The sequence below is a fragment of the Metarhizium album genome (genome assembly GCF_000804445.1).
Source record: "Metarhizium album ARSEF 1941 chromosome Unknown scaffold_16, whole genome shotgun sequence".
NCBI classification, from domain to species: Eukaryota; Fungi; Ascomycota; class Sordariomycetes; order Hypocreales; family Clavicipitaceae; genus Metarhizium; species Metarhizium album.
This window is the reverse complement of record NW_024467590.1, coordinates 339369-364761: the sequence shown is the minus strand read 5'-3', so window position 1 is coordinate 364761 and position 25393 is coordinate 339369. Positions and strand designations below refer to the sequence as shown.

The 25393-nt window shown below is 54.9% G+C and overlaps 8 protein-coding genes across 8 annotated transcripts; 2 read left to right on the top strand and 6 right to left on the bottom strand.

Moving 5' to 3' along the window:
• Window positions 1–367: 367 nt before the first annotated feature.
• MAM_05901 (condensin complex component cnd2) lies at window positions 368–3180 on the bottom strand (the record flags this gene model as incomplete). Its single annotated transcript, XM_040824699.1, has 3 exons — window positions 368–2296; window positions 2374–2962; window positions 3092–3180. The coding sequence occupies 3 exons, from the start codon at window positions 3178–3180 to the stop codon at window positions 368–370; spliced, it is 2607 nt and encodes an 868-aa protein (XP_040677381.1).
• A 1770-nt stretch (window positions 3181–4950) lies between these two features.
• Window positions 4951–8020, top strand: MAM_05900 (sodium/calcium exchanger protein; the record flags this gene model as incomplete). The annotated part of the gene is made up of 2 exons (XM_040824698.1): window positions 4951–7640; window positions 7693–8020. 2 exons carry the CDS (start codon window positions 4951–4953, stop codon window positions 8018–8020), a joined length of 3018 nt encoding a protein of 1005 aa, XP_040677380.1.
• Window positions 8021–8378: 358 nt separating this feature from the next.
• On the top strand, window positions 8379–9481 carry MAM_05899 (phosphomannomutase; the record flags this gene model as incomplete). The annotated part of the gene is made up of 2 exons (XM_040824697.1): window positions 8379–8684; window positions 8768–9481. 2 exons carry the CDS (start codon window positions 8379–8381, stop codon window positions 9479–9481), a joined length of 1020 nt encoding a protein of 339 aa, XP_040677379.1.
• Window positions 9482–9940: 459 nt separating this feature from the next.
• Window positions 9941–13599, bottom strand: MAM_05898 (Fso1-like protein; the record flags this gene model as incomplete). Its single annotated transcript, XM_040824696.1, has 3 exons — window positions 9941–10413; window positions 10483–11171; window positions 11228–13599. 3 exons carry the CDS (start codon window positions 13597–13599, stop codon window positions 9941–9943), a joined length of 3534 nt encoding a protein of 1177 aa, XP_040677378.1.
• Window positions 13600–14989: 1390 nt separating this feature from the next.
• On the bottom strand, window positions 14990–15974 carry MAM_05897 (uncharacterized protein; the record flags this gene model as incomplete). Its single annotated transcript, XM_040824695.1, has 2 exons — window positions 14990–15027; window positions 15695–15974. The coding sequence occupies 2 exons, from the start codon at window positions 15972–15974 to the stop codon at window positions 14990–14992; spliced, it is 318 nt and encodes a 105-aa protein (XP_040677377.1).
• A 419-nt stretch (window positions 15975–16393) lies between these two features.
• On the bottom strand, window positions 16394–17778 carry MAM_05896 (DnaJ domain or J-domain containing protein; the record flags this gene model as incomplete). The annotated part of the gene is made up of 3 exons (XM_040824694.1): window positions 16394–16684; window positions 16753–17615; window positions 17694–17778. 3 exons carry the CDS (start codon window positions 17776–17778, stop codon window positions 16394–16396), a joined length of 1239 nt encoding a protein of 412 aa, XP_040677376.1.
• A 3094-nt stretch (window positions 17779–20872) lies between these two features.
• Window positions 20873–22114, bottom strand: MAM_05895 (D111/G-patch; the record flags this gene model as incomplete). The annotated part of the gene is made up of 1 exon (XM_040824693.1): window positions 20873–22114. The coding sequence occupies one exon, from the start codon at window positions 22112–22114 to the stop codon at window positions 20873–20875; it is 1242 nt and encodes a 413-aa protein (XP_040677375.1).
• Window positions 22115–22311: 197 nt separating this feature from the next.
• Window positions 22312–25107, bottom strand: MAM_05894 (nucleolar protein; the record flags this gene model as incomplete). Its single annotated transcript, XM_040824692.1, has 2 exons — window positions 22312–24747; window positions 24808–25107. The coding sequence occupies 2 exons, from the start codon at window positions 25105–25107 to the stop codon at window positions 22312–22314; spliced, it is 2736 nt and encodes a 911-aa protein (XP_040677374.1).
• Window positions 25108–25393: the final 286 nt, after the last annotated feature.

Here is a 25393-nt window from a genome sequence, read left to right as displayed (position 1 = left end):
GGCGGCATGTGCGAGCCCCATCTAACTATCTGGTCAAGCATATGGGCCGAACCGCGCGCAGCCCGCAGACACGTTTCGGAGCAACGGCCTGCTGGAACCTTGTCATTCATGTCCCGGATTCTATTCGACCGTTGCATGCAGAAGAGATTCTCAGACTGCGCGCTCAAGTCGAACCTCATCCGGCCAACGGGCCGCCCGCCATACCGTCACCGCACGTTGACAACCGGTGTCGAGTTCCGTATGCGAGCTGTATCTGCACTATCGTACTTGCAACATGTATAAAGAGCCCCCCGTGCCTGCTTGTCCCGTCCAGTTCATACACGTTTCGTCATTCGTCATCAGAGACACACCTTGAAGAAGCGATGCTTTACTCGCCGCCCTCAGTTACCTTTGCTGTCCAGTCCTTTCGAATTTTCAGCTCCTCCAGGCTTTCGGACTTGTCAATCACGAGGCCCTTTTCGTTTGCCAGGTGCAGCAGGGAGATGAAACAGTACGAAGTTGATATGTCGTTCATGGCAGTCTTGGGGTATACTGATTTCAAACCATTCATGACCTCGGTGAAGTTGAGGGTCGCGTCGTCCGCCCAAGGCGGCGGCGTCTCTTCTGGTTCCGAGGCAGCTGTCATCGACGCTCTTTTCCCGGATGGAGCCTGTAGGCTTGTCAGAACCAAGAAACACGCGACTTTCCACCCCCCCGACATCCATCCGCCAGGGTCAATGTGAGCGCTCACCTCCATCTGGTCAAAGGCCATGCCTTTCCATATTTCCTTCATCAACCGCCGCACATCGACCTTTGTCGCTTTACGTGCGTAGTTGACATATTCTGGTCTTATCCTTCTCGTTGACGTCACGAGGGTGTGGCCAAACGCCGCATTTGTGAATGTCTCTCCTCCCAGCATGGCAGTGATACCCCCAGCTTCCGTCATGCCTGGATCCCCGTCGGGTGACAGATGTTCACGAGCATCTGCAAACTCCAGATCGTCGTCATCGGCATCATCGCCACCTGGGAAGGGCAAGCCGTCGTCTTGAAAGAAATTGGCATCGTAGTCGCCCTCGGGGAGAACCGTATCCTCAGGTCCCTTTTGCTTGGCCCAGAAAGCCTCGTCCATTTCAATCTGCTGGCTGTCATCTTTCTGCTCTTGACTGTGACCTGTCCGTGGGCCAAACCCGCCAACAATCCGGCGGGTAGACAATCGCGCCTTTGGCTTTAGGAAGAGACTTAAAAGTGACTTGGAGTTGAAATGTTTGTCATCAGGAAGCAGATTTCTCGACTTGGACTTCCAGTCCTTCTTTGGCATGCTGATGACGGCGTTGCTGGAAGCCGGGGTGTGAATCATGTCCGCCGTGGTTGACTCGAGCGGTGCGGCAAAGTCTATCTCAAACGGCTCCTTCTCTTTGCGTTTCTTCGCCTCGCCGACAGGCTTACTGGCGTCCTTGATCTTACGGATTCGCCAATGTTCTGCGCTGCTCCAGTTCTTCTGCAAAGCCTGATCGAAAAATCCGAGAATGTCCTCGTGCATCTGATCAGCGTTTTCAGGCTTGACCATGGTCACCATGTATTCGCCATTGTCGTCGAAGCCGTCGCCGTCGGCACTATCATCGCCCATTCCTGCATCGTATATGCGCATTTGCGGTGCGAGAGCTGCGTCACGGGCCCAAGCCTCGCCGCCTTCACCGAATGCAACATCGCCGCCGATATCGAAGCTGCCAAGGCCCAAGTCGTCATCGTCAAATCCGATGGGAGCGTCGTCGTCAATAAGCATCCCAGAATGGTCGCCCGCTGCTTGATTCTTGTCCGCATCTCTCCAGTCCTCCGGCGCCTTCAAGAATGGGATATCCATGGAGCCTGATGAATCTCCGATATCAAAGTTCTTGAGAGACGGGCATACATCCAGCCCGTCAAGTTGGCTTAGACTGGGCAAGAACCTCTGGCCCAAGGATGCAAGGTCAATCTCCACCGCCGGCGCCTCGGCCTCCTCTGGAGTTCCTTCTACTGGCCGCTCTTCGAGTTGGACGGTGATGTCGGCCTCGTCAGCATCTGGGTCTGCGCCTTCGACTTCGCCATGTTCATCCTTCTCCATGGGGGCAACATCGCCGAAATCATCACTGCTGTCAAAAACAATTCGCCCTTGAGCGTCGATCATTAGATGGTTAAGCAGCAAGCCCTTGGCACCACCCTCGTCAAAGTCCGCCGATGCCTTTTTGAAAAGAGGGTCGACAGTAAACTCAAGTTCAAACTTCTTCAGCTGCAGCGCACTGAACGAGGGAGCAAGTGTCGCCTCCGATGATCTTTGAGTCTGAGTGACGCGCGCATTAGCGACGGGGCCATCGTAATTCAATGGATTTGAGATAGAGGGAGGACAGCGAGAAGTACCTTCTTCTTCGACTTCTTCTTAGGGTTGCCATCCTCATCCAGTTCATCCTCGCTTTCGTCTCCATCAGCGTCCTCACCATCGCGTCCCTTCTTCTTGCTGCTGCTGTCAGCCAGACCGCTCAGCAGCTTGCCCGTCTCGGTCGCGACACTGTCGACTCGATTGGTGTAAATCTTGACACACCCATCCAAAGTGCAGCTGGCTTTTTGGAAATTGACACCATCGCCTTCTTTCAACAGAGACATGTCGTGGAAGTAGTCGATCAGGGCAAAGTTCCATGAGTTGGTTGCATTGATTTTGTTGTCTGTTGCCATCTTCATCCATTCCTCGAAGTTGGCGAGGATCGGAACTCGTTTGATAGGCGTCACCGACACACCTCCCACCATGACTTCTTCTGTGATTTCGCCTATGCGCCCGCCGCGAGGCGTGCCGAGTGCCGAGCCTGGCGACGCATTTTCAATGTCATCCAGCCTTGAACTGGATTTGCGGGGCGTCGCCGCTGCCTTGATCTCATTGATCTGCTTTTCGTGTAGAGCTTTTCGTGAATGCATTCGCTGGCCCCTCTCATGCGCATCGTCGTTCAAAGGAATCCTAAGCAACACATTGATGAGAAAACACGGCCTGTCCACATATGCGCCAACGGGGAGTTGTATCACGGGGGGGTTCTGTGATGAGGGGGCAACTCGGGGCTTCGCAGGACGCGAGGCGAGGAGCGCTTACTTTACGGGAGATTTGAAGGGCGACGCTGACAGGGAACTGGACGTCGATTTGACGCCTCTGGCGCGTGGGACTTGGGCAACCCGAGGCATTTCCTGATGTTGTTGTATGGCGAAATGCAGAGGTTATGCTTGATTATATGGCCTGCGTCGCGTCTTGGTTCGCGCAGCTGCAGCCAAAGTAAACAAGATGCCTAATTGGCTTGGCCTAGACTCCATGCCTGATCTTCTGTGTTTTGGCCTGTGGACCCAGGCAGTCAGAAAGACCCCACTGCGAGATGGACTACAGTACTACGCCTGGCACGTGATATGGCAGGGGCACGTCGTGTATGTCTGTACGGACCAGGCGGTAAACGTTCGCCGGTTGTACGGAGTACGAAGTACGTAATACCAAGTGAGCGGACATGGCATCGCAACGGCTCCTATGCAGGTACACGGGACGAGGCGAGCTAGAAGACCGGTGTGCACGGGAGCCCTCACATGTAGCACGTGAACCGTCACATGCCAAGTAGTAGGCCCGAGCCAAAATCCTGCGGACTGACGCGAAATATTGACGATGGAGTGCTCCAAACGGAGTACAAACGGACACTGGAATACATACCTACCACGACATGACCACACAACGCCGGGCAGCAATATCCGTTCGTACAGTACTTGCATTTAGTACGGAGTAGCTAGTCGGCAAATTGGACGGCGTGCGACGGTGGATGGGGCCGACTTAGCTACCTACCTACATAGGTAGGTGGCACGGTGGCAAGACGGACGGACATCTAGGCCGACGGTTTGAGCAACGTGTCAGTCGGGCTTGACTTTGGACGATTGACGCTGGCTTCCTGCCAATACTTTCAGCTACATCGACATCGCTCCCAACCGAGGTCGTGCAAAACTCCATGGCCTTGATGTGGTTTCGAAACGGACCGGGAATGCTTGCACATGACGCTATTCTTGCTCCATGCTCAGCCTGGTGCGCAGTGGACAGCGTCGTGTGTATTCGTCAAGTATTCTGTTGTCTGTTCCGTTCTTTGCTCCGGAAAAAAGGCTGAAAAAAAAATCCATTCAAGAGCTGTACTTTTCGGTTCTCTTCAAGGGCTCTTGATGCTCCCTCCCCTCGGATGGCGTTGTCGACCATTTTCGTGGATGATATCAAAGCCAAAGGACCGATGATGCCGACGCAGCACAAAGGGCCCCCAAGACAGCAGGTGAAAAGGTCGGTGGTCGGTGGCCGGCGGAGAGGAGGGGAAGGGGGGAGATGGTCCATTGGTGGTGGTGGTCGGGTTCGCAAGTTGGCGAGAGCCTTGTTCAACAAACAAATGCACATGTACAGGTAAAGTCAGTAAGTAGATGGAGATCGGCCATCCTACATCCTGGCTCATTGCGGTGGGTGGGTGCAGATTGGTGGTGGTGGCGGCTTGCACAAAAGACCAGACCAGACTAAGTACTGAAGTACCTACCCAGGTAGCTACCCACCTATTTACCTAGGTAGTTACCTTACGTAGGTAGTTGGTACGGAGTACTCCGTGGTCGAGTCGGCCTTGCCTGCCTGCCTGCTGCCTGCCCAAGCGGAGAGGTCAAGTGGCCATCCAATCACGCCGGGCGGCCTCCCCGAGTCCCGGATTGTCCTGCACTGCAACCTTGGCGTCCGAGGCCAATTGCATCCCAACTTCTGCATGGAGTACCGCTCCAAGCTGCCGGATCTTCTCACTTCACGTTTCACGTCGTCATCCGTTGCCAATGTCTCTGTAGATCCCCTCTTCCCATATCTCCCTCTCTCCCCCATCCTTACTCCTTTTCGTGTCCAGCTAGCCACTCGGTCCGCCGCATCGGCAGCACGTCCGGGCCCAGCGATATGAAGACGATTCCACGATGCAGCCAGCCACAGCCAGAGGGAGCCGACTGCGCTCTCGCCCCTTCGTCGCCACGGTTCTTCTTCTGAGTGTGCTGACGGCATACTCGCTTCTGCTCCAGGCCCATCGCCATGGAAGCCCCGAGCTGCGACAGCATCACCGGCCGGCTCTTTTCCGACGGGCCAAGGAACCCGCCTGCAGCGAGGTACACTCTGCCACGGATCAGTGCGCTTTCGTCAAGAAGTATTGCGTGGATGAGGATGCTGGCCTATTGCCATACCTCGAGTGGTACTTCTGTACCTTTCGCGGCGTCAAACCCATCGCCTTCTCGCTACTCGTCATCTGGCTCGGGTTACTCTTCACCACGATTGGCATTGCCGCCAGCGACTTCTTCAGCATCAATTTGAGCACCATTGCTGCCATTCTTGGGCTCAGCGAAAGTCTCGCCGGTGTGACTTTTCTTGCCTTTGGCAATGGCTCTCCCGACGTGTTCAGCACTTTTGCCGCCATGAGCTCCAACAGCCCTAGCATGGCCCTTGGTGAGCTCATCGGCGCTGCCTGTTTTATTACTGGTGTCGTTGCTGGTTCCATGGCCCTCGTGCGCGAATTCCGTGTGGACAGAAGGACCTATGCCAGAGATATCTGCTTCTTCATCGTCGCAGTCGCATTCGCAATGGCCTTTCTCGCCGATGGTCAGTTACGTTTCTGGGAATGTTGGGCCATGGTGGGTTACTACGCCGTGTACGTCGTGACCGTGGTGAGTTGGCATTGGTACTCGACGACGAGGAAGCGGCGGCTGCGCCGTGAAGGCGAGGCGCGCAGCCATTACTACAGCGTAGTGGGCCGCGCTGGCGATGAACTTTTCGGAGAGCCATACCGCGATGAACCGGAAAACCCCCAGGACGACGTTGGGGATGACTCCCGCAGCGGCTCGGTGAGGGCTGACATTTCGGCCCCGGAGCGAAGTCCAAGGGGCGACATGGACCACCGACATCAGGACAGCGACGTGGAAGGGCCCATTGACGACGGCAGCGACGAGGATCATGAGAGAATGGTGGCCGCCGAAGTGTCAAGGAGCATGCGGGTCTTGCGAACAGGAAGGACCAAGTCAATCAACTTGACCCCGATCCGTCCAAGTTTGGTTGGCGCCTTGGAATTCCGATCCGCCCTGGCCCAACTACAGCGAGAGAGTAATCTGCAGCTCTCAGACATCCCCGGACGGAGCTACTCGGATCACCCGGCAGGCCGAGAGAGGAGGGGCACCACCAGTGTGGTGCCGGATTCGGGGCTTTGGGAAACGTTGTCGACTCCTGGCGCTTCCCATCGTGGGCGAGCTTTCTCATATGTTGGGACAGCACCGCTGTCCGCTCCCGTTCCTATTTCAGAAGTTGAGGAGGAGACTTCCAGCGAATCGAGCACGACGAATTTGAGTCCAGGACATGCTACTCCAGCCCGCGGTGCAGCAACCCCTTCTGTGGCATATGTCGTTGGTGGTAACCTGGCACCACCCCCTCTTGGACCTACTGGCTCTATCGAAACCAGAGGAGCAGGCTCAGGCGCCCACGAGCATAGCAAACAACCTAGTGGCCTGCGTTTGATCATACCTGGGGGACGCAGCAACCACAGCGAAGGATCGTCGCCATCCTCTCCTTTTCCGCGCTTTACTGATTCGCCCTCAGCCATCACACCTGGCCAACCCCCAGAGAGGACAGAAGGCACGATGCCGCCATCTACGGTACCGCACCGAGAGAGTTACTTTCCGGACATGTCAGGGTCTATGACAGCACGTCGACGGCCGATACGATGGTGGCCATATGCGCTTCTGCCGCCACCCGACGTTGTTCTCGCCACCCTGTTTCCGACTTTGCAGGCATGGGGTGAGAAGTCCATCTGGGACAAGTTTTTGAGCATCATATCGGTACCAAGCATCTTTTTACTGGTAATTACATTGCCGGTCGTGGAGTCTGAGGCAAACGAAAGCTCACTGGATGACCTCAGCATCATGGACAGTTCTGGTAGACGGGAACTGCGCCACGAGACGCAATCGGTTGCGGTTGCTGTCGAACCGCAGCTCATGGAACCGGAAGGCGAATGGGAGCGGTACAGAAGGCGCTCGCTGAGCCGCAGCCGTAGAAACAGCGCCACAACTGCTGATGCTCGCTCACCGCCGTTGGTTATCACCCTGGAAAACGCGGATGGCGAGGTTTCCTCAGAAGGCGGAGCAAGGAATGGGCGGAAGGTCGCGAAGCCACTGTCCGACATGCCGTCTGTTTGCAACGAGAATGGCGAACTCTCGACGTGGAACCGGTGGCTCGTGTGTGTGCAACTTTTTACCGGGCCGCTTTTTGCCGTGATCATGCTGTGGGCGAATATGGCGGAAGACTGGTCCAACCCCGGGCGAGTACTCGTGAAGATGATTTTGTATACTCTGCTCGGGTCACTCATTCTCCTGGCGCTTCTATTTCTGTTCACGTCGGACGATAAACGGCCGAAGTATCACTTCCTGCTCTGTTTCCTCGGGTTCATCATTAGCATTGCATGGATTTCGACGATTGCCGGGGAGGTGGTTGGAGTTTTGAAGACATTTGGCGTCGCGTTGAACATCTCGGAGGCGTTGCTTGGGCTGACCATTTTCGCGGCTGGCAACAGTGTGGGTGATTTGGTCGCTGATATAACGGTAGCGCGACTGGGCTACCCGGTCATGGCATTGTACGTTGCATCCGAGACTCTGTTGTGCACCTGCTGACAAGGCTTTTTCCAGGTCGGCATGTTTCGGAGGGCCCATGCTGAACATATTGCTCGGCATCGGCATCGGCGGTGTCCTCATGATGGTCCAAAACGCCAACAAGAAACATGCCAAGCATCCAGACCGACCCATCCGGTACGGACCCTACAGTGTGAAGGTCGGACCGACGCTCATGATCTCGGCCGTCACACTTCTCATAATACTGGCGCTGCTGTTGATCATCGTGCCGTTGAATAAATGGATCTTGAGCCGCAAGATTGGATTTGGACTGATTGGACTTTGGACGCTGAGCACAATTGCCAACGTCGTGGTGGAAGTGACGGGGGTGTGGCAGGAGTCATGAATCGCACGCGACGGAAGGCTAGTTTGCACGGCGTTGAAGGTGGTCAAACACTGGTTCTTTCATCCTCTTTTCTTACTCCTATGGACTTTGTAGCATGGAGGACTGGACTGTTATGGACACTCGAGATTGGGGGCTGCTGGATGGGCTGGCGGGCGGGAAACCTTGGACAGACAGCATTCGTTCGGCGCATGTTACGTACGCATCATGATTAAATGCCCGCAAACAGCATCAAGAGTAGAGGTAACAAAAGAGCACCGCCCGTCTTGGGCACGCGGAATCCCTGGCGTCTACTAGTCGGCCAAGGCAGAGAGGCAGGGGAGTTTTGCTCTCGGCAGCCAGCCAAGCCACGTTGTCGTCGATGGGTCAAGGATGCGCGCCCCTCATCTTGACGGCTGTCAGTCGGTCGCTCGGCAGCTTCGCCCCTCCCCCTCCCGACTCCGACTCCGACTCCCGAAGATTCCCCCTCCCTCCCTTTCCACAACTCACCTTTGCAACCTCCTTCTCCCGCTCTCCCACCGCCGCCGCCGCCCTTTCCTGGGCCCTCGGAAACAAGAGAGCCTCGATGGCCGCACCACAGCCCAGCTACCCTCCTCTGGAGGAGCGTCCGCTCAGGGACACAATCTGTCTGTTCGACGTGGACGGGACCCTGACGCCCGCCCGCCTGGTACGCCGCTCCCCCCCCCGAAGCACCCAGCACCAAGCTGTGCAAACAAACACAGCGCGCTGAGAATTTGAAAACCACATCAGGACGCGTCGCCCGAAATGCTCGCCACCCTCGCGGCCCTCCGGCAGAAATGCGCCATCGGCTTCGTCGGCGGGTCCGACCTCGCCAAGCAGCAAGAGCAGATCGGCCGCCCGGCAGGCAACGTGCCCGTCACCGCCCTCTTCGACTTCTGCTTCGCCGAGAACGGCCTGACGGCCTACAAGCTCGGCCAGGAGCTGCCGTCCAACAGCTTCATCCGCTGGATCGGCGAGGACCAGTACAAGCAGCTCGTCAACTTCATCCTGCACTACCTGGCCGACCTCGACGTCCCCGTCAAGCGCGGCACCTTTGTCGAGTTCCGCAACGGCATGATCAACGTGTCGCCCGTGGGCAGGAACGCCAGCACCCAGGAGAGGAACGACTTCGAGGCCTTTGACCGCTCCGCCGGCGTCCGGAGGGCCTTTGTCCAGGCCCTGCGCGACCGGTTCCCCGACCTCGGCCTGACCTACTCCATCGGCGGGCAGATCTCCTTTGACGTCTTCCCCGCCGGCTGGGACAAGACCTACTGCCTCAAGCACCTCGAGGACGAGGCCAGGAAGCCCGGCGGCGTCGAGTACAAGAGCATCCACTTCTTTGGCGACAAGGCCTTTGAGGGCGGCAATGACTGGGAGATCTACTCGGATCCCAGGACCATTGGCCACGCCGTCAAGTCGCCCGACGATACTGTCCGCATCCTGAAGGACTTGTTCCACCTGTGAGACCCTGCCTTGCGCAACATGGCGCGCGCCCAGAATTTGGAATTTCGAGCTCTAGCCAAGTCCACTGTGCGACAAGGATTCTGTTCTTTCTTTCTTTTTTTTAAAAGAAAGAAAGAGAGAGAGAGAGAGAGAGAGAGAAGAGATAGAAAAGGGAAAGGGAAAAGCAGAGGAAAAGCAGAGGAAAAGAAAAGGAAACGGCAAAAGAAAAGAAAAAGACAATCACTCATGGCCACCTACTGTGCTTCATATACAAATACAGTAATACTGCAAGCTCGACAACATCAGTCAGGTAAAATTCAAACGCTAAATGACGCCATGCTGGCATAAATAACTAAGGAATGTCAAATATCCAAGTCATCCAACAGAAGCAGGCTGAAACAACAAGACGTGTACCCCGAAATCTTCAAACTTCACTCCAACAACTTGTCACCTCTCCACCCTCTCCCGCCAGAGAAGTAATTACCTCCCATACTCAAGATGAGGAATAACTACTGGTCCGTACTTTGTAGTTGCCGTGTACGCCCCGTCGCCTTGGACAACGAAATCCACCGCTAGAGTGAGTTTCGACAAGCCCTGCTGGCTGCTACCGATGCTGGGATTGGGACTGAATGGAACTTGGTTGGCCATTTCTTGGTCATACGCCAGGAAGGTCACGTAGTTTCTGCGGCCCATCAGCTTCTTCAACTCGCGAGAGACACCGCTGGCGTCTGTGTGAAAAATCTCCATCATGTCTTCTTTGGTATCAGAAACTTGGTGCGTTGATTTTTGTCCATTCTTTGGAACGTAGAGCGTCTTTTGATTGTGTAGAAGCTTTAGGATATAGCCACCCTGTGGTGCTGAGACAATGGGAGAGGAGATGATCTGGTACATGGTCTTGTGATCACTAGGGTGAGTTGGATCGTGAACGAGGCCTGCACCTGAAGCTGCGACATCTGCTTTTTGTGAGTCCCTCTTCACCCACTGCGAGTTGGATCAGGTCGTCAAGGAAGAAAAGTACGTACCGCCTGACAAAAAAGTCATTCGGATGCCCTTTTGCTGAGCAATGCCTTGCAGAGTGCGAATAAAATACGTTCGCTCCAAGTCTTTTGTGTCATGGGTCCACAAGTCCTTCAACACTTCTTGAATGTCCAATTCGCCAAACTGGTTCAATACGTTGCCCATGAGGCCCGTCTTGCCGACCGCCTTTTTGACTTGCGAGAAGCCCTGTGACACGACTTCCTTGCCACCAACAACGCCTGCGACAGAGCTGGTCACTTTTCCGAGGATATTATACGTGGTGTTTACAGCCTTCTTGCCGGCTGCAACAGTATTGGCTAAACTCTCGACGGCGTCCAATCTTGGGTATATAATGGGAACCGAAACCATCCATATCACATGCTGGACGCTTGGGGGCAGAGTTGCGACTTTGGGAAATATACCCTGGTAGGTTGGACCGGCCATGACGCGAGCCTGTGTCCGTTCAGATCGACAATCCGGTCCGACCGCCGCAATTGCCGGACCAAGGTACTTGACGAAGTGCCAACCATTGCCGGTAATTGTGAAGATGTCATTATCTGCTCTGATGTTTCGCATCATCTCTGTCGTCGTGTGGTGCTGGAATACGAGGTACATTTCGGTAGCGATGCGGCCAATGTTCTTGAATATGGGCGACGACTGCATGTACTCGGGGTATGAACCATATCCATCGAAGCTGAATGCAGTTAGTTGGTCGAATGCTGGCATCGCTCTTACTTTGGCTCTACTTACATGTCGTGGTCGTTGATTTGTAAAACGTGCGGGATCTGGGCAAACGCCTCCCTCATAAATGGTTGATCAAAATGACTTGTATAAAAGTGAAAATATGCATGGGCAACATCCTCCTCGTGTTGAGCGGTCCATTGCACATTTTTCTTGTTATCTCTGCCGCTCATTGCCAGCCACTGTTTCAGCAGCGGAACCTCTTTCCACAGTCTGTCACCGTAGATTTGATCCCCAAGCCCGAGCTGCACATGGAATCCTCCGCAGTCTACATTTCTCTGCAGAACATCTTTCCACATGAAGCCAACACCGCCAAGACGTGACCTTTCATTTTGAGAGGTACTGGCGGCGAAGTCATTTCCAGAGTGGGCAATAAAGCGCCAGCCAGTTTCGTATCGACCTGCAACGACGAATTCGTATCGTGTGCAGCCCAAGTGAGAAGTCACAGCATAAGTCCAACGCTCTGTACCAGATTCACTCATTTGTAACTCGATATCGTACTTGTGAAATGTCCATCGCTGATGAGTGTAGATGTTGCGCGATTCAAGTTGTTTCGGGTTCGGGGATAGGTCCACACTCAGATGTATATGAATTGTTGGTGGCTGAGGAGCATCTGTGACGATGAGAATGCTTCCGCGCCACACTCCGTTCTCAATATCCATGTTGACATAGCGCAAATAGGGCCCGAAATATACACCGTTGGTAGGTTGAATTCTGTACATTTCCACACCCGAACCAGGTGGAGGGCCCGAGAACCCAACAGCAGTAGGAGTTTGCGAAGCGACGCTCATGATGCTCTCGGCATAACCTGGAGTATGCGGAGGAAACATGGGCGAGGCCATGGATTGCTTGCCAAACATGGGCGATGTTAAAGGATTTCCATATGTCGAGGCCGTCGGCGAGAGTGGAGTCTGTTCATGCGAGATAGGATTCGGACCTTTGGGAAACTCCCATTGAGTTGCCTGTGTTGCGAGGTGGATGTAGTAGTACTGCCCAGAGTTCTGATCCAGATGAGCGATCCAACCTTCTGGCAATGGCGGAGGAGAGGCTGGTGTCTGTGTTTGGAGAGGAATGCTGGCAGCCGGGGACCAGAGCGTCTGTCCGTTTTGCTCGGGTCTTGGATCGTTTGCGAAAGCAGGATGTCCAGGATGTTGAAGCGCTGGCGAAATCATTCCAGGAGCTGCCGCCGCCGCTGCCGCCGCCGCTGCCGCCTGTTTACTCGGAGGTGATGCAGAAGCGGTTGCTGTAGGAGGAGATGTGTTCGGTCGTGAGGTTGTGGCAGCAGCGGCCCCGGGGCCGCCTTGCTGAGGTTGCTGCTTCTCCTTGGGATAAGCTGAAGTGCCGTTGGGGTTGACACTAGAATAGGCGGGAGGCGGCGTCTTGGTGCCTAGACGTTGGAAGTCCTGTTCCAGGACGCTTATCTGTACGGGTGCGTTCTGTTGGTTCTGGCTGGAATTCGGCGCCTGCATTGCGTGCGGAGGGGCTGAGGAGGCTCCCAGTCGCGGTTGGGGACTAGAGATAGGATTCGAGCCCTGATATACCGTCGGAGGGCCCGACGGCGCTTGATCCGGGGTTTCGGTGGGTGTCCAGGGACGCTGGGGAGGAGGTTGATTTCCGTACTGTGCTAGCCTCTGCGCTGCAGCAGCACTCTGTGCTTGATGGGCCTGCAAGCTTGTGAGCGTGGCCGTGCCAGAAATACCAGAGGCAGCATATCGAGCCTCGATACCACCGCCGGGAATGGTTCCCGGTTCAGCAATAGGAGTTTCGGGCGGCGGCGGTGAGCCCCGGTTAGCTCGAGTGGTGGAGGTTGAAGCCGTAGATGCGAAGCGGTTTACACCTTGGTCTCCAGGATGAACTTGCGAAGAGGAAGCGGCATGGCTAGACGAGGAGCTAGTCGTTGTGGCGCCTGGAGGCGGATAGCATGTCTTTTGATAAGTCGGGTAGCTTGTAACAGCCGGGTTTGGGCGAGGCTGCTCCTTCAAAGGCTGGGAAAATAGTCCACGATCTGCATCGGGAGTCGTGGGTGAATGAATGACCTTGGGTGAGGCGCCTCGCCTCTCGGCCAGGCCAGGTCTCTTTTCGACGGGACTCGTGTCCAGACGAGGCGTCGTGTCGTTATATGCCGAGCCGTATGGCCTGGGGGCGGTCGGCCTGCGCACCTCGTCATCATCTGGGAAGGGAAGCGGTGCGGCAGAACTTGATGCGCCGGGTGGCAGAGGGAACGGATGTTTGTTCGCAGGAGAAGCTGAGGTGCGGCCGGCGGGCTCAGGGCTCTTTGGCTTGAAAATGCGCAGAGGCTGGACAGTGGGACTATCACAGTCTTCGGGAGCCGGCTTGCCGAGGAACATCTCCTGGTCGGGTATTCCACGACCTCTCTCCATCTTGCAGACTGACGTGGGCAAGATGCCTGACAGATGCCTGACAAGATGTGCCGCTCAGACGACACGAGTCAATGAGCTTGCGCACCAACAACGCGCAGGTGTTCGAAGAATGCGTACTCGGTAGGCGTATTCGAAACCGGCGTCCGTATGGGCCGTGGCTTGCAGCGGCCAGGAAGGAAAAACACGCTGCAGGGTGCTAAGAGGACAACAAGATCGAGGCTGCCAAGTTGCCGAGCTTGAGCTCAAGCTATCCGATGTTTGGGAGCTGTCGACGGGAGCAGTCCGGTCAGGCACCTCGACGGCGGGGTTGTCTGGACCAGTTGACTTGTTTCCCCAACCAGACGGGAGTTGCTCCGTAATACTTGCTCGGCGAGGGACGGGGTCGACTCGCTTGCAGCACTGGCCGCCTCGGATGCGGCCGCCTGCAGGGGAAGGAACCGTTTCAAAGGAAATCGGAAACAGAGTCTGAAAGGAGGACGAGGGCCAGGGACAAGAGGAAGGCGTATAATTGGAAAAGAAGTGCAGGATACAAAAGTAAAACGGAGGTCAACTGGTCACGGCCCTTGCTCTTGCTGCGTCTCTCTTGCCCTCACACCCGCTCTTTCCCTCTTTCCCTCTTTCCCTCTCTCTCTCCCTCTCTCTTTCCCTCTCTCCATCTCCATCTCCATGCATTTTCGTGATCGTCCTCCCGCCATTGAAATATCGGCCCCGAGCCAAGCCTTCAGCAGGCGTACCAAGCACAGAGGGGCTCCGGCCCCATCAAAGGGCAGGGGACTGGGCGGCAACGGGCTATGCAGGGGAGGCCATTGGCGATGATGGCGCAGACTGATTGATGATGGACGGGCGACGTGCAACAGTCTACGTGGTACGTACTAGCTACTAACGTTACGGAGTAGCGCCAGAGGCTTTCCAGGGTCCAATCGACTCATGTCGCTTGCCTTTCCTGGGCGCCTCGTTGCGGCCTCTGAGTGGCTGCATCAAGGTACAATGTTGCCAAACTGCCCACTACTGGCTCTGATTGGCCACATGCTTGCCTCTATCCGCCGTGGAAGCCCCCGCTTTCCACGGACGTGGCACCGCCATCTGCTATGCCAGGCTGCGGCTGGGGCTTGCGAACCACGACATTCGGCGTCTTTCAGTGTTCCCATGTTCCCTTCACTTCCATGACCAGGCGTGCCTGAAATATCTAAATCAATCTCACCATGCAAACCTCCGTCTATATGCCAAAGCCAAAGCACCTCGGCACCTGGCTCCCTCCTCTCTCTACACATGCAACGCGCACCTTCTGTTCCCATACTCACAGTCGTAACCCGACATGATGCCCCCGAAATGACTCAACGTACCCAGGACGACAAAACAATGAAAGATTTGATGCGACGAGCCGACATAATCAAACGTCCCTGGAAGCCAGCGCTCCGGAATTCTGGTCTACAGACAAACAAGTCAGCTCACGCAAACCGTCACCAGCACACACACACGTCTTGGACCAAAAACACCCACCGCAGGGAAAAAAAACCCAATCAGCATAAACACGCCCTCCAAGTAACTAATAGAAATGCAGGCCGGATTGCTTCTGCAGCTGGTCGTATGGAAAAAGGATGGCCGCATGAACAATCGGTATAAACGCCGAGAACCCCATGCCCAGAAACGGCACGAGTCGAGACGGGAGCCAGTTTTTCGACCCGTACCGGCCATTCATGGATAGATGCGCGTTGAGCAGGCCCATCGAAAAGATCTAAACCACTCCGATCAGCTGCCGCCCCGGCTTTCCGGACAAAGGCGCAGACAATGACGGCACCACTGCTCAACTCGCCATCCCAAGATAGACACCTAGTAAAACGGTCTCGCAGTAAAAACCCCATATACAGCCCCGGCAGAAATGAGCCCAGTATCATTACGAAATGGAGACGTAGTCCAATCGCACCCACAGGTCCGCAAGCTCTCTGGAATGACACAGCGGCGTATGATATGCCGCCGACACGCCAAAACAGACAGACACAGCGGTCAGATATACGTGGAACACGAGTCTGTCCAGCGCCGTCTGGGTACCACACGGAAAAGTATCGGGAGAGCCCTGCATTTACGACGAGCGCACCTATTGCCGGGATCAGGTGCGTGTAGATGTTGAAGCTCTGGTTGTGGAGGTAGCACCAGCTCCCGACGCACGGCGCGATTGCTGCACAGACGGGCGGAGAGCCGCCGTGAATATACGGGTTTTCGCTGTGCCACTCGGGGATTTGGGAGATGGAGAGGAGGCCGGGCTGGCCGGGAGAGGGTGTGGCTTTGATCGCCGAGGAGGGTTGTTGCTTCATAGCCAGCGGGATGGGTGCCCTGGATGCATCGTCGGCACTTGCGATGGCTCTGTTTCTGAGCATGACGACATGGGCTGGCAGATGACTATGCGGCGTACTGACAATCGAAGATGGTGAAGCGAAGCAATTGAGAGCCAGGAATTCGAGGGGAAAAGCTTCGTCAAAATGCGCACACGCCAAACACAGCCAACAAAGGGACGTGCCGGCATGTGACGGCAGTTAGCTTATCAGCTCCTACGCCCAATTGACCAATACCAAAGCACCGACGAACCGCGACGTTGCGCACTTCGGCGTCAACCACAATTTTGTCTGTTCACGTCCTAGATCATCTACAGGCCATAGAAACAGGCCGCCGGGGGAACAAAAGCCCGCATCAACTCTTCTCATCCTCCAAACTCCGTTGCTTTTATGTTCATGTCCAAGAAAACCGCCCTGGGGCACCGAATACACCTTCTTGCCAATGCAGTGGTGACACGATATACTCATCGCTTCTTGTTCCTGCGCTTTGAAGACTTGCCGCTCTTGTCCATTCCAGAGGATTTCGCCTTGCCGAGAGAGTCTGTGCTCTTGTCTAGGAGCTCAAAGTCGTCGCCCGCAGACTCGCTGCCGGACGTTTGCTGAGATGCATCAACCACTTCCTCAGCTCCGGCAGTTTGGGTGTCGGGAATCGCGTCATTGTTACCAATGAAACGGCCGACAGTCAAGTCGAAGATGTGCATGGGGAGACGCACAACAGCGGTGTCCTTGAAGGAGGGCTGCACAAGCTCATTAGGCTGCGTTCGTTGTTAGTGTGCGTGCTTTTAGGACGTGCATAGGCAACGAAGCCAGTGGCCACACTCACGTCGAGGAGATACTCATTGACATTGCCTTCATCGTCTTCCTCCTCCAAGTAGACGTCTCCCAAAGAGTCGACTAGGAGGATTTTGCCGTTTTGCGCAACGACCCTCCTGCGAACACCAGTAGGGCCGGCCGAATCATCACGAGAGGCGTTGGGAGTCTTCTTAGTAGTCTTCTTTGCACGGCCGCGGCAACCCTCCCTTTTGGCCTCCTTTTCCTGCATACGGCGTTCCTTTCGATTTTGGGGAACTGGCGGAGGCGTCTCATCGTCCGACGCCGTAGCCGAGGGGGGAACGCGAGGCTCAAGGTTCGGAATGCCCAGACTTCCGCCCCAAGCTGTGTCCCTGGCAAACTTGACGTAGCGCTCGACAAACTCGCGCTGCCGCTTCCAGCTCATGTACAGGATCAGGTAGTGAATGGCGCCACCACCAATGACGAAAAGGCCAACCATGACAGTTCCCAAGCCGGGCCGGTACCTGTTGTAGTAGTAATCGGTGCCTTTCCAGAGAGGGAATCCATTGGAGAGGAAGTGGTCGTAGCGGTCTTTAGACGGACCCTTCAAGATGTTGCCAATCAGGCTGAGCCGGGCCTGGCGCTCCGAAGCTTGCTTCACAGCAGCCTTGATCTCGGCCGCAGTCGGAGGCTTGACACTGCTCTTCTTTCCCTTGCCACCGGCCTTCTTTAGATGTTTGGCCTTCAAGCGCTGCACGACCTTGTCGGGGTGCAGGGCTACAGTCTTCTTTCGAAGGGCTTTGTTGATGTCATCTGCAGAGGCAGTGGGAGGCACGCCAAGTATGTCGTAAAAGGTCGAATCAGGGTTGGGCTCGTATGCGGATATTTCATGGCGGAGTCGGAAGATCTCACGATCTGGGAAACGCGTTAGTTGGCAGCTGCTAGGAGAGGGAGACGCTTAGCACCCGGCGACATTATGGCCAGAGGATGCACATGTGGCCTTGCCTTCTTTGCTCCACGCGGCCGTGAGCGGCGTGAGAAGGGACAGCAGCCCGAGGGAGAGATGCGCGATCTTCATGGCGACGAGAAACGGCACGTACGGCCGACGACTGTGGCATCCAGGGTCGCGACGGCAAGGGCTCGAGCGTTGAGCGTCGCGTTGATGCACAACCCGACGAGATGCAAAAAAGAGTCGGCGCCGAGGCGGAGGTCTGGTTTTGCCGTCGGCACAAGGCCAGGTGGCTTGACGCCCCGGGGCTGCTGACAGTGGGGTCTTCAGGCGGGGCAGCCGCTCCAGGGTTGCTCCTGCCCGCTTCAATGTTGTTTCAAGTGCCGCTGGGCCTGCAGCAGGTTCGTGCAACGCCAACACTCAAATGTTTGAAGATGCCCGGCAAATGTGTCGTGAACCCGGCTCCAGGGTTTCTCCAGTCCCATGGCACGGATTCAGCGGCCTGTCTGGATCATCATCATCATCATCATCATCATCATCATCATCATCAAGCACAAGCAAGCCATTGGGTCAGTGTTGAGCTCACACCCACGAGCCGTCCCCCGCCTGGATGAGGAGACGGGCGCAAACGGTAGACATGGCGAGGGTGTCAGCCGCGGCCTAGGTCGTGAATACTCCGTCCTCCGCATCCTCGGCAATTTCAACACGTCGAGATAGTTTCGAGTGATGGGATGATAGGTTTGCACTCCAGCTACGAGGGACCTGTCTCGTCTGAAATCGATCAACATTGAAACCACACGAGACCGGTCGTCTCAATTCCAAACCGCCATCACCACTGGTCAGCACTTGTCTGACCTTCACTCGAACAGTCCATCGCCAAAGAATCGCTCACGTTGTGTGCCGCAACAAGCTTGTTCTCAGTCTCATAAAAGGCTTGAAAGTCTTGTGAGACGCCTTGTGTAACCATCTCTATCATGTAGGGCAGTTCGTAGAATATTTGACCTTGGTCGTTAATTTTTTCTGGCAGAGCTGTAACCCTTGGGACATACGACTACTGCAAGCGACAGAGAGACCGAACAGTTTCATCAAACCTGTTTGGTGGACTTTCAGCCAAGGAGTAAACCATCTCGTCGACAATGTCAACAGGTTGCTCTGTCAGAGTCTGGGAAAACTCAAAAACAGCAGGCTCATTGCCGTTGACAACTTCACCCTATACTTCAATATCAGACCATGTCAACCTGCTCTCGGCCTCGGAGAATGGAGCGTTACCCTTACCCTGCAGATGAACCAATGAATTTGGTCTGATGCCTGGAACTGTCGCCGCAACGGACCGGACACCACTCCTTGTCTCGTATGTCGTGAATGTCCTCGTCAAAGGGGAGAGCATTGTAAGTAGTACCGATGCTGGCCCGGGCAAATCTAGAGTCAACTAGGCTCCGCTGTGCCGAGTCCCGTGACATCTGTTTCTTGATGCCGTTCAATACGGCTCCCTGGCAAATGGCCGTCCATCTGTGAACAGACATCAGATGTCGGGTTTAATTATTACACGCCCTCTATGTTACTGTCACTGGATAAACGTACGGGTCGGTCCCTTGGTCTTGAAAGGACGGTGACATTACGAAAGCGTGATTTAATCTCCTTCTGGAGATAGTCGTACAGGACACGGGATCTTCCAAAACCGCCCACAAGCAGTACATACTGCCGAGAGTTACTACTATTAGATGAAACGTTTAGAGAGCGATCACGATGTAGCATTGCACACACCTTGGGAGGATTCCCGTGCTTCCGCTTTGCCTCGTGGACCTGGCCCAAGACTAGGGATGCAACCTCGCCCAAGACGACCTTGAAGACAGACCAAATATCCTCTCTTCTTCAAGTAAGCCTCCAATATTTCCAAAAGTACGAATAGTTAGAATGGCAAGGCCTTCCCTTTTGAGGATTATATCCTTGGGATGTCGGACATCCAACACCGGAGTATCTAGAACGGGTTCGCGAAGCCGCCATGATTCGCTGTGTATATCTCGTACGGAACAGACGTTGTGCCAAAGCCGATTCCTACTCTGATGGAATGTGAGCGTTTAATTGTGCTGGCTGTTGGTGTTCATAGAAAGACTGGAGTAGAGCTGTCGATTGTTGTTTTGCCATCAAGGGGAGGGTGAGTATGTGTAGGCAAAGCATTTTGTACGATGAAAAGATAAAGATGATGACTATAGACGTGTTTTGAAGTTCTATTAAGAGGGATGTAAACAGAAAGAGGAAGAAAATTACAGCACAAGCTAAGTTGATTGACTGACCGCTCACTTGCTTCTTACTTCCTTCTTACTTGCTTCTCACCTTCATCTTACTTTCATCTTAGTTCAATCTCACTTTTAATCTTAGTTCCTTAGTTCCTTGTTGGTTCCCTTGGAGTGAATGAATCCGTCAAAGGGCGACATCTAGAGGACTGGAGCAAATGTCTCGAACCTTTCAGTGAGAATCCAACCGACACCGAGTTTCGTGAAGGCCCAGTCCGCATCGTTGACTCTGCCTCTGAGATGAGGAAAACGTTCATCAAGTCTCAGGATATTTACAGTTTTGCGAACTTTTTGGACAGAGGGCCTTGTCTTCAAGAGCGTAGGGCGATGAAGTATGACGAGAAGATGATGAAGGTTTCATCATGTATCGTGGGATCTGACGACGGGAACACGACTAAACCAGAGAGATACGTCGTTCGGGTGGTCTATTGCCCAGCGCTTTTCGTCACCAGCACGACTGATGACGAGCACTTTGGAAGAAGGCAATTGCTGAGCCAAGCAACTGTGACGGTTTCCAAGGAGAAATCTGGAAAGAATAATGCAGCGCCGGAGCAAGGTGTGGTAAATGATGGGGATCCCAAGGTCAACTTGGAGATTGCTAGACGGTATTCGGCCGCAGTACCTGAAAATAGTCATCACCAAACGGCTTTGTTTTTTTTGTTCTGTGCGCCTCGGCTTGTTTTCAAACACGAGTTGCGTACAAGACCTCACACAAGGTCGTCGTTGAGCTTTGAGCTACTGTTGACGAGAATACTCGTGGTTCAGTACTGAACCTGTAGAACTCCTGCCACTCGGTCAGAACTGGCGCCACAAAGATCAACCTGTCATTTTGACGGAGAGCAAGAAATCAAGTCGAATCGCCATGGGAGGCAGCAGGTATTCAACACTCGTGGCCTCGTTTCGAGACGTCGCCACTCCGAACGCCGCCATCAATCATGATCTTCCTCCGTAACGCCCGGACACCCGTCCATCTCGCCGCCGTCATACTTCATCTTGCACCAAAAACAATACCAGTGCCTCTCCCGCAAGTACAGCACCAATCTCCCCAGCCTCTCCGCCGGCTCGAGCGCATCAAACGAATCCAGCTCCTCGTCCTCCTCATCCAAGTCCTCCGACACCACGTACGCCGTCGCCTTCTTCCCCAGCGCCCTCCTGTCGTCCTCATCCTCCTCGGCGTCATCATACGTAGGCAAGCGCGAGAGCGACTGCTCCAGGTCATACCTCATCCGCCTATCGCGCTCCTTTTGCTCCCTGTGGCGCACAAGGCCGCGGTACAGCGCCGGTATCGACTTGAGCGGTCGTCGCGAGGGGGCTTTCGGCCGCGCCGTAGATTCTGATTCCTCACCAGACGCGCTTCCGCCCTCGTCGTGCTCCTCGTCCATGCGCTCCGCTACGCGCTGCGCCGCATAAACCTGCTTCTCGAGCCTCTCGTCTTCGCGCCCCCTCCTCACGCGCTCCCTGTACTCGTCGGGATCCATCTTGGCAGCCTTGGTGCCGTGCTCCTCCATGGCCTCGTCAAGCTTCCTCTTCTTCTCGCTGTCCAGGCCGATGCCACCGCGGTCCTCCTTGACGCTGACCTTGATCGGTTCCGTTCTGGTGCTGCTCTCGCCGTCGTCTCCCTTTCTGCCCAGCGCGCCTCCGGAGAAACCCATCTTGGCCATCATGGCCAGGCCCTTGCTCTTCTTTGCCCCGGGCGTCTCGAGCATGGACGTCGACAGGGCCTTTTCTCTCGCCGCCGCAGCTTCTTCCGCAAGCTGCGCCTTGGACTTGATTGTGCCCCTGGCCAGGGACTCCTTTTTCAAGCGCTGCGTGCGTTGCAAAGACGTCTCTTTCTTTGGGGCAGGCTCGTCAAACGTCATGTTCATGTAGTCGTCCTCGTCGTCGCCGTCGCCAGGCGCTGTACCCGCGCCACCCTGGGGGGGGCGGCATGGTGCAGACAGCCTGCGTCGATGACGGGTCGGGCCGGTGTCGCAAAGGTGACGGATATGCTCCACGTTGTTGCGCTTGCTGAAAATGCCCATGAGATTGCGATTGCCGTTGGTGGTGTGCGAGGCGCGTGAGACTGCACTGTCGTCTTGTTGGATTGGATGAATGAAGATGGTTAGTTTCCGCCGTCGGTTCCACTCCGCACGTCGTCCGACGACAAAACTTCCCATCTGGCCACGGGCCATGGCCGCCTCACACATGCAACTCTCCGAGGCTGGAAAGGAATGCGCCCACCCTCAGCCAGTGGTTCTACAGTTCCTGCGCGTTGGCAAGCATCCAATTCACATTCAGGGTGTGCATCGCTTGCAGCGCCAAAAAAACGTCGACAAATAGTTCCACGATATACATGTATATATACGGCTGATCATTCCAATACATCCATCTACCTGTTCCTGGCCCGCTTCCTTGCCGACTTCTCTCTTTCATACGCATTCGCCTCTCTCCCTTCCTCGCTTTGGATCTCCGACACAATCCTCTTAAACTTCTTCTCGTAAGCCTCGTCCTTGGCCTTCTTGATCCGGAGCTTCTCCCTTGCCATGAAGTTGGCGTCCTTCCTCAGCTCTCTCATCGCTCCCTTGCGCTCCTTCTTGTGCTCGGCCTTGAGCTTGGCCAGCTCGGCACGCTCCCGGTCAGGGTCGTAGTGCTTGTCGGGATCGAATGTCTCCTCAAATTTGGGTATATATGTCTTGATGGCGAGCGGTCGATGGTGGTGCAGCTCCAAGGGTCGTCGTGATATTTGAGCAAGGCTGAGCATGCGTCCGAGTTTGGCTATCAGTTTGTCCGCCCTGCCCACTACTTGGGCCGGCAGTTGTGGCCGGCACGTCTTGCCGCTGACGTGCTTGAGCACCTTGGCTACCTGGCCGAATGTCTCCAAGAAGGCCTCCTTTCCGGCCCACAGGTCAGCGCCGGCGTCGAGGATATCTAACATGGTGGCAATGATTGCAGCCTTGGCAGAGTCACTTGTTGAGTCGACAGCTGCACAATCGGCCAGAGTCAACTTCCTAACAGTGACAGCGTCGATTTTTTGACTTCGGATACCGGCTGGCGGTCCGTGCCGGGGAAAGTTGCCAAGCTGTTTCGACGGTGCGGACGGTGACAGAGCACACAGCGTATTCAGACAAAAGCCAGGCACTTCTGGAATGAATCTCTTTGATAGTTGCTGATACTTCAGACATAAAATGGCGAGGTATGCACCCGTCGCGTAGTCGCATAGGTTTTGAGGGACCTTCTGGCCCAAAAAACGACCCATAGTGAGCAAAGACGGTGTCACGACTTGATGGAAGTGATCCGAGGTGGGAAATATGGTGCTGATGGCTGTCAATACCACTAGGTCTGACGGCCGCAGAGCCAAAGGTCGATCTTGCCCAATGTCTGAGATGTGATGACGAAACCTTCTGCCCACCTCTGTCGGGAACATCTTGGAAAGAGAGTGAATATGACGAATCAAACTCTCCAACACGGCGAACGGTGGAGATGTCTCTTCGTCCCAGGGCAGAGCCACAAAGTCGACAAGAGCCATGGCAAAATTGCCCAGTTTCTCTTTGTTTTGACTATCCAGCTTGGGATGATGCAAAGCTCGGATTCGTTGGACGATGACTGGCAAAAATTCATGAGAGTAGCCGGCGATTATGGCTTGAAGCTCGTTACAAGACTGGGGACAGGGAAAGGTATAGGGCAGTCCCTGTTCATCCGACTGTCGGGCCGCCGCCGCTCGCGTGTCCGAGTCGATGACTCGGAACATGGGATTCCTGGCTTCCTCCTCGTTCAGCAAGCCCTTGGTAAACTCGTCTTCCTCATCCACCTCATTTTGTTGCGACGTATCGTCATCTTCTTCCTCCAACTCTTCGTCGCTGTCCACGGGCTCTAGATTGGAGCCGCTTGCGACGAGATCATCGTCAATTATAAAGTCATCCTCGTCGTCGAAACCCAGCTCCGTAGCCGTCCGACGAGCGCGAATACCGCTGCCCAAGCCAAAATCATCGTCGTCATCATCGACTTCCATCCCGCCCGTGTCAGCTGCCTTGCCCTTCTCTTCCTCTTCTTCTTCACTGTCGGTCACCTCTTCTCCCCTCATGCGTCTCTGGCGCCTGTCCTCAAGTTCCTTTAATCTCCTAGACTCCTCCTCCGCCTTTTCTTCTTCAGTTTTGGTTCGCTCAGTAGGCTGAGCACGCTTGTCCTGAGCCAATTTCTTAACTTCAAAATCAAAGTTGCGGTCGAAAGCGGCTCTTTCAACACCGGCAATCGAAGACATTTGAGGGTTTTCGGACCGGCTCTCGCGTTGTGAACCCTTGGTTGATCTGAGAAGCATTTGAATACTCTGGAGTTCCTTGTCCAGCTCGACACGCATATCCTCGTCGACATCCTTGGCGGCTTGTCTTTCGTATTTGTGCATCTTCGATTTGGCGATAATTTCTTCCATGACCTCCTTCTTGCTTTTCTTCCTCTCCGGCTCATCCTGTTCACCTTCATCTTTATCTGCCGATGCCAAGGATCGAAGTCGTTTCAGGCGCTGTACTTCCCTCATGGAGCCATCACTGTCGTAGGAAATGTCCAAGTCATGTTCCTGGAAGTCGTCCACCAGTTCGTCGTCGTCGAATTCCAGAGCTTTGCCCCCGTGAGTGAGACCGCCTTCCATAGGAACATCATCTTCTAGATCAAATATTGAGCTCTTCTTGTGGCTTCGCTGTTTTTCTCGGGCGAATCGCTCGAGCATTTTGTCTTCTGGCGCCATTGTGGGGTCGTATTCGCCGAACCGTCTGTCAAGAATGCCTCCAATTTTGTTGCGCCGCTGCATATCAACTAGGAGTGTCTCTCGTCTCTACAAACAATATTCTGGTTAGACTAGGTACCCGGAACAATGTGCAGCGGCCTAACCCACCCTTTCTTCACCAGCAGCTCTGGCGACGCCGGGCCGTCCTCGAATCCCCTTGGCCGCATCTCCCGTAGCGACTCGGTTGGTTGTCACATCAAACTTGGGGCCTCGGGCAGCGTGCTTCAGATCAAACGGGTTAAATTGCTCTCGGATTCCCTCCAAAACCACACCTCGCTGGAGTCTCTTATCGCTGCGTGCCTTGCCTTGCTCAGCGTTCTTACGGCGCTGTTTCTTAGACTGCTGAGGTCCAGTTATGCCCTGCTCTCTCAATGACGCCTTGAGACGCTTGAGTTGTGACCCTGCCATTTTGGGAGACGTATTTCGCCAGCACCGACTCACCTCGGGTGCTGTTGGGGAAGATCAATCGACGTTTGTCGCACATGGATGGGAAATTTTCCGACTTTTAGATTTGTTATCGATAAGGCATGGGGCCAGCCCATGTTCCGCATTACAAGTGCGGAACCTTCTTTGCTTGCCAGACACTAAGCCAAAACCGGATCAAGGTTTTGGTGGTGGCTCGAGGCAGAATTATCCAGTTTATGTGATAACCTTCCAGTCGCCACGGCAGCTTCAAACGGCATATCAATAGCAT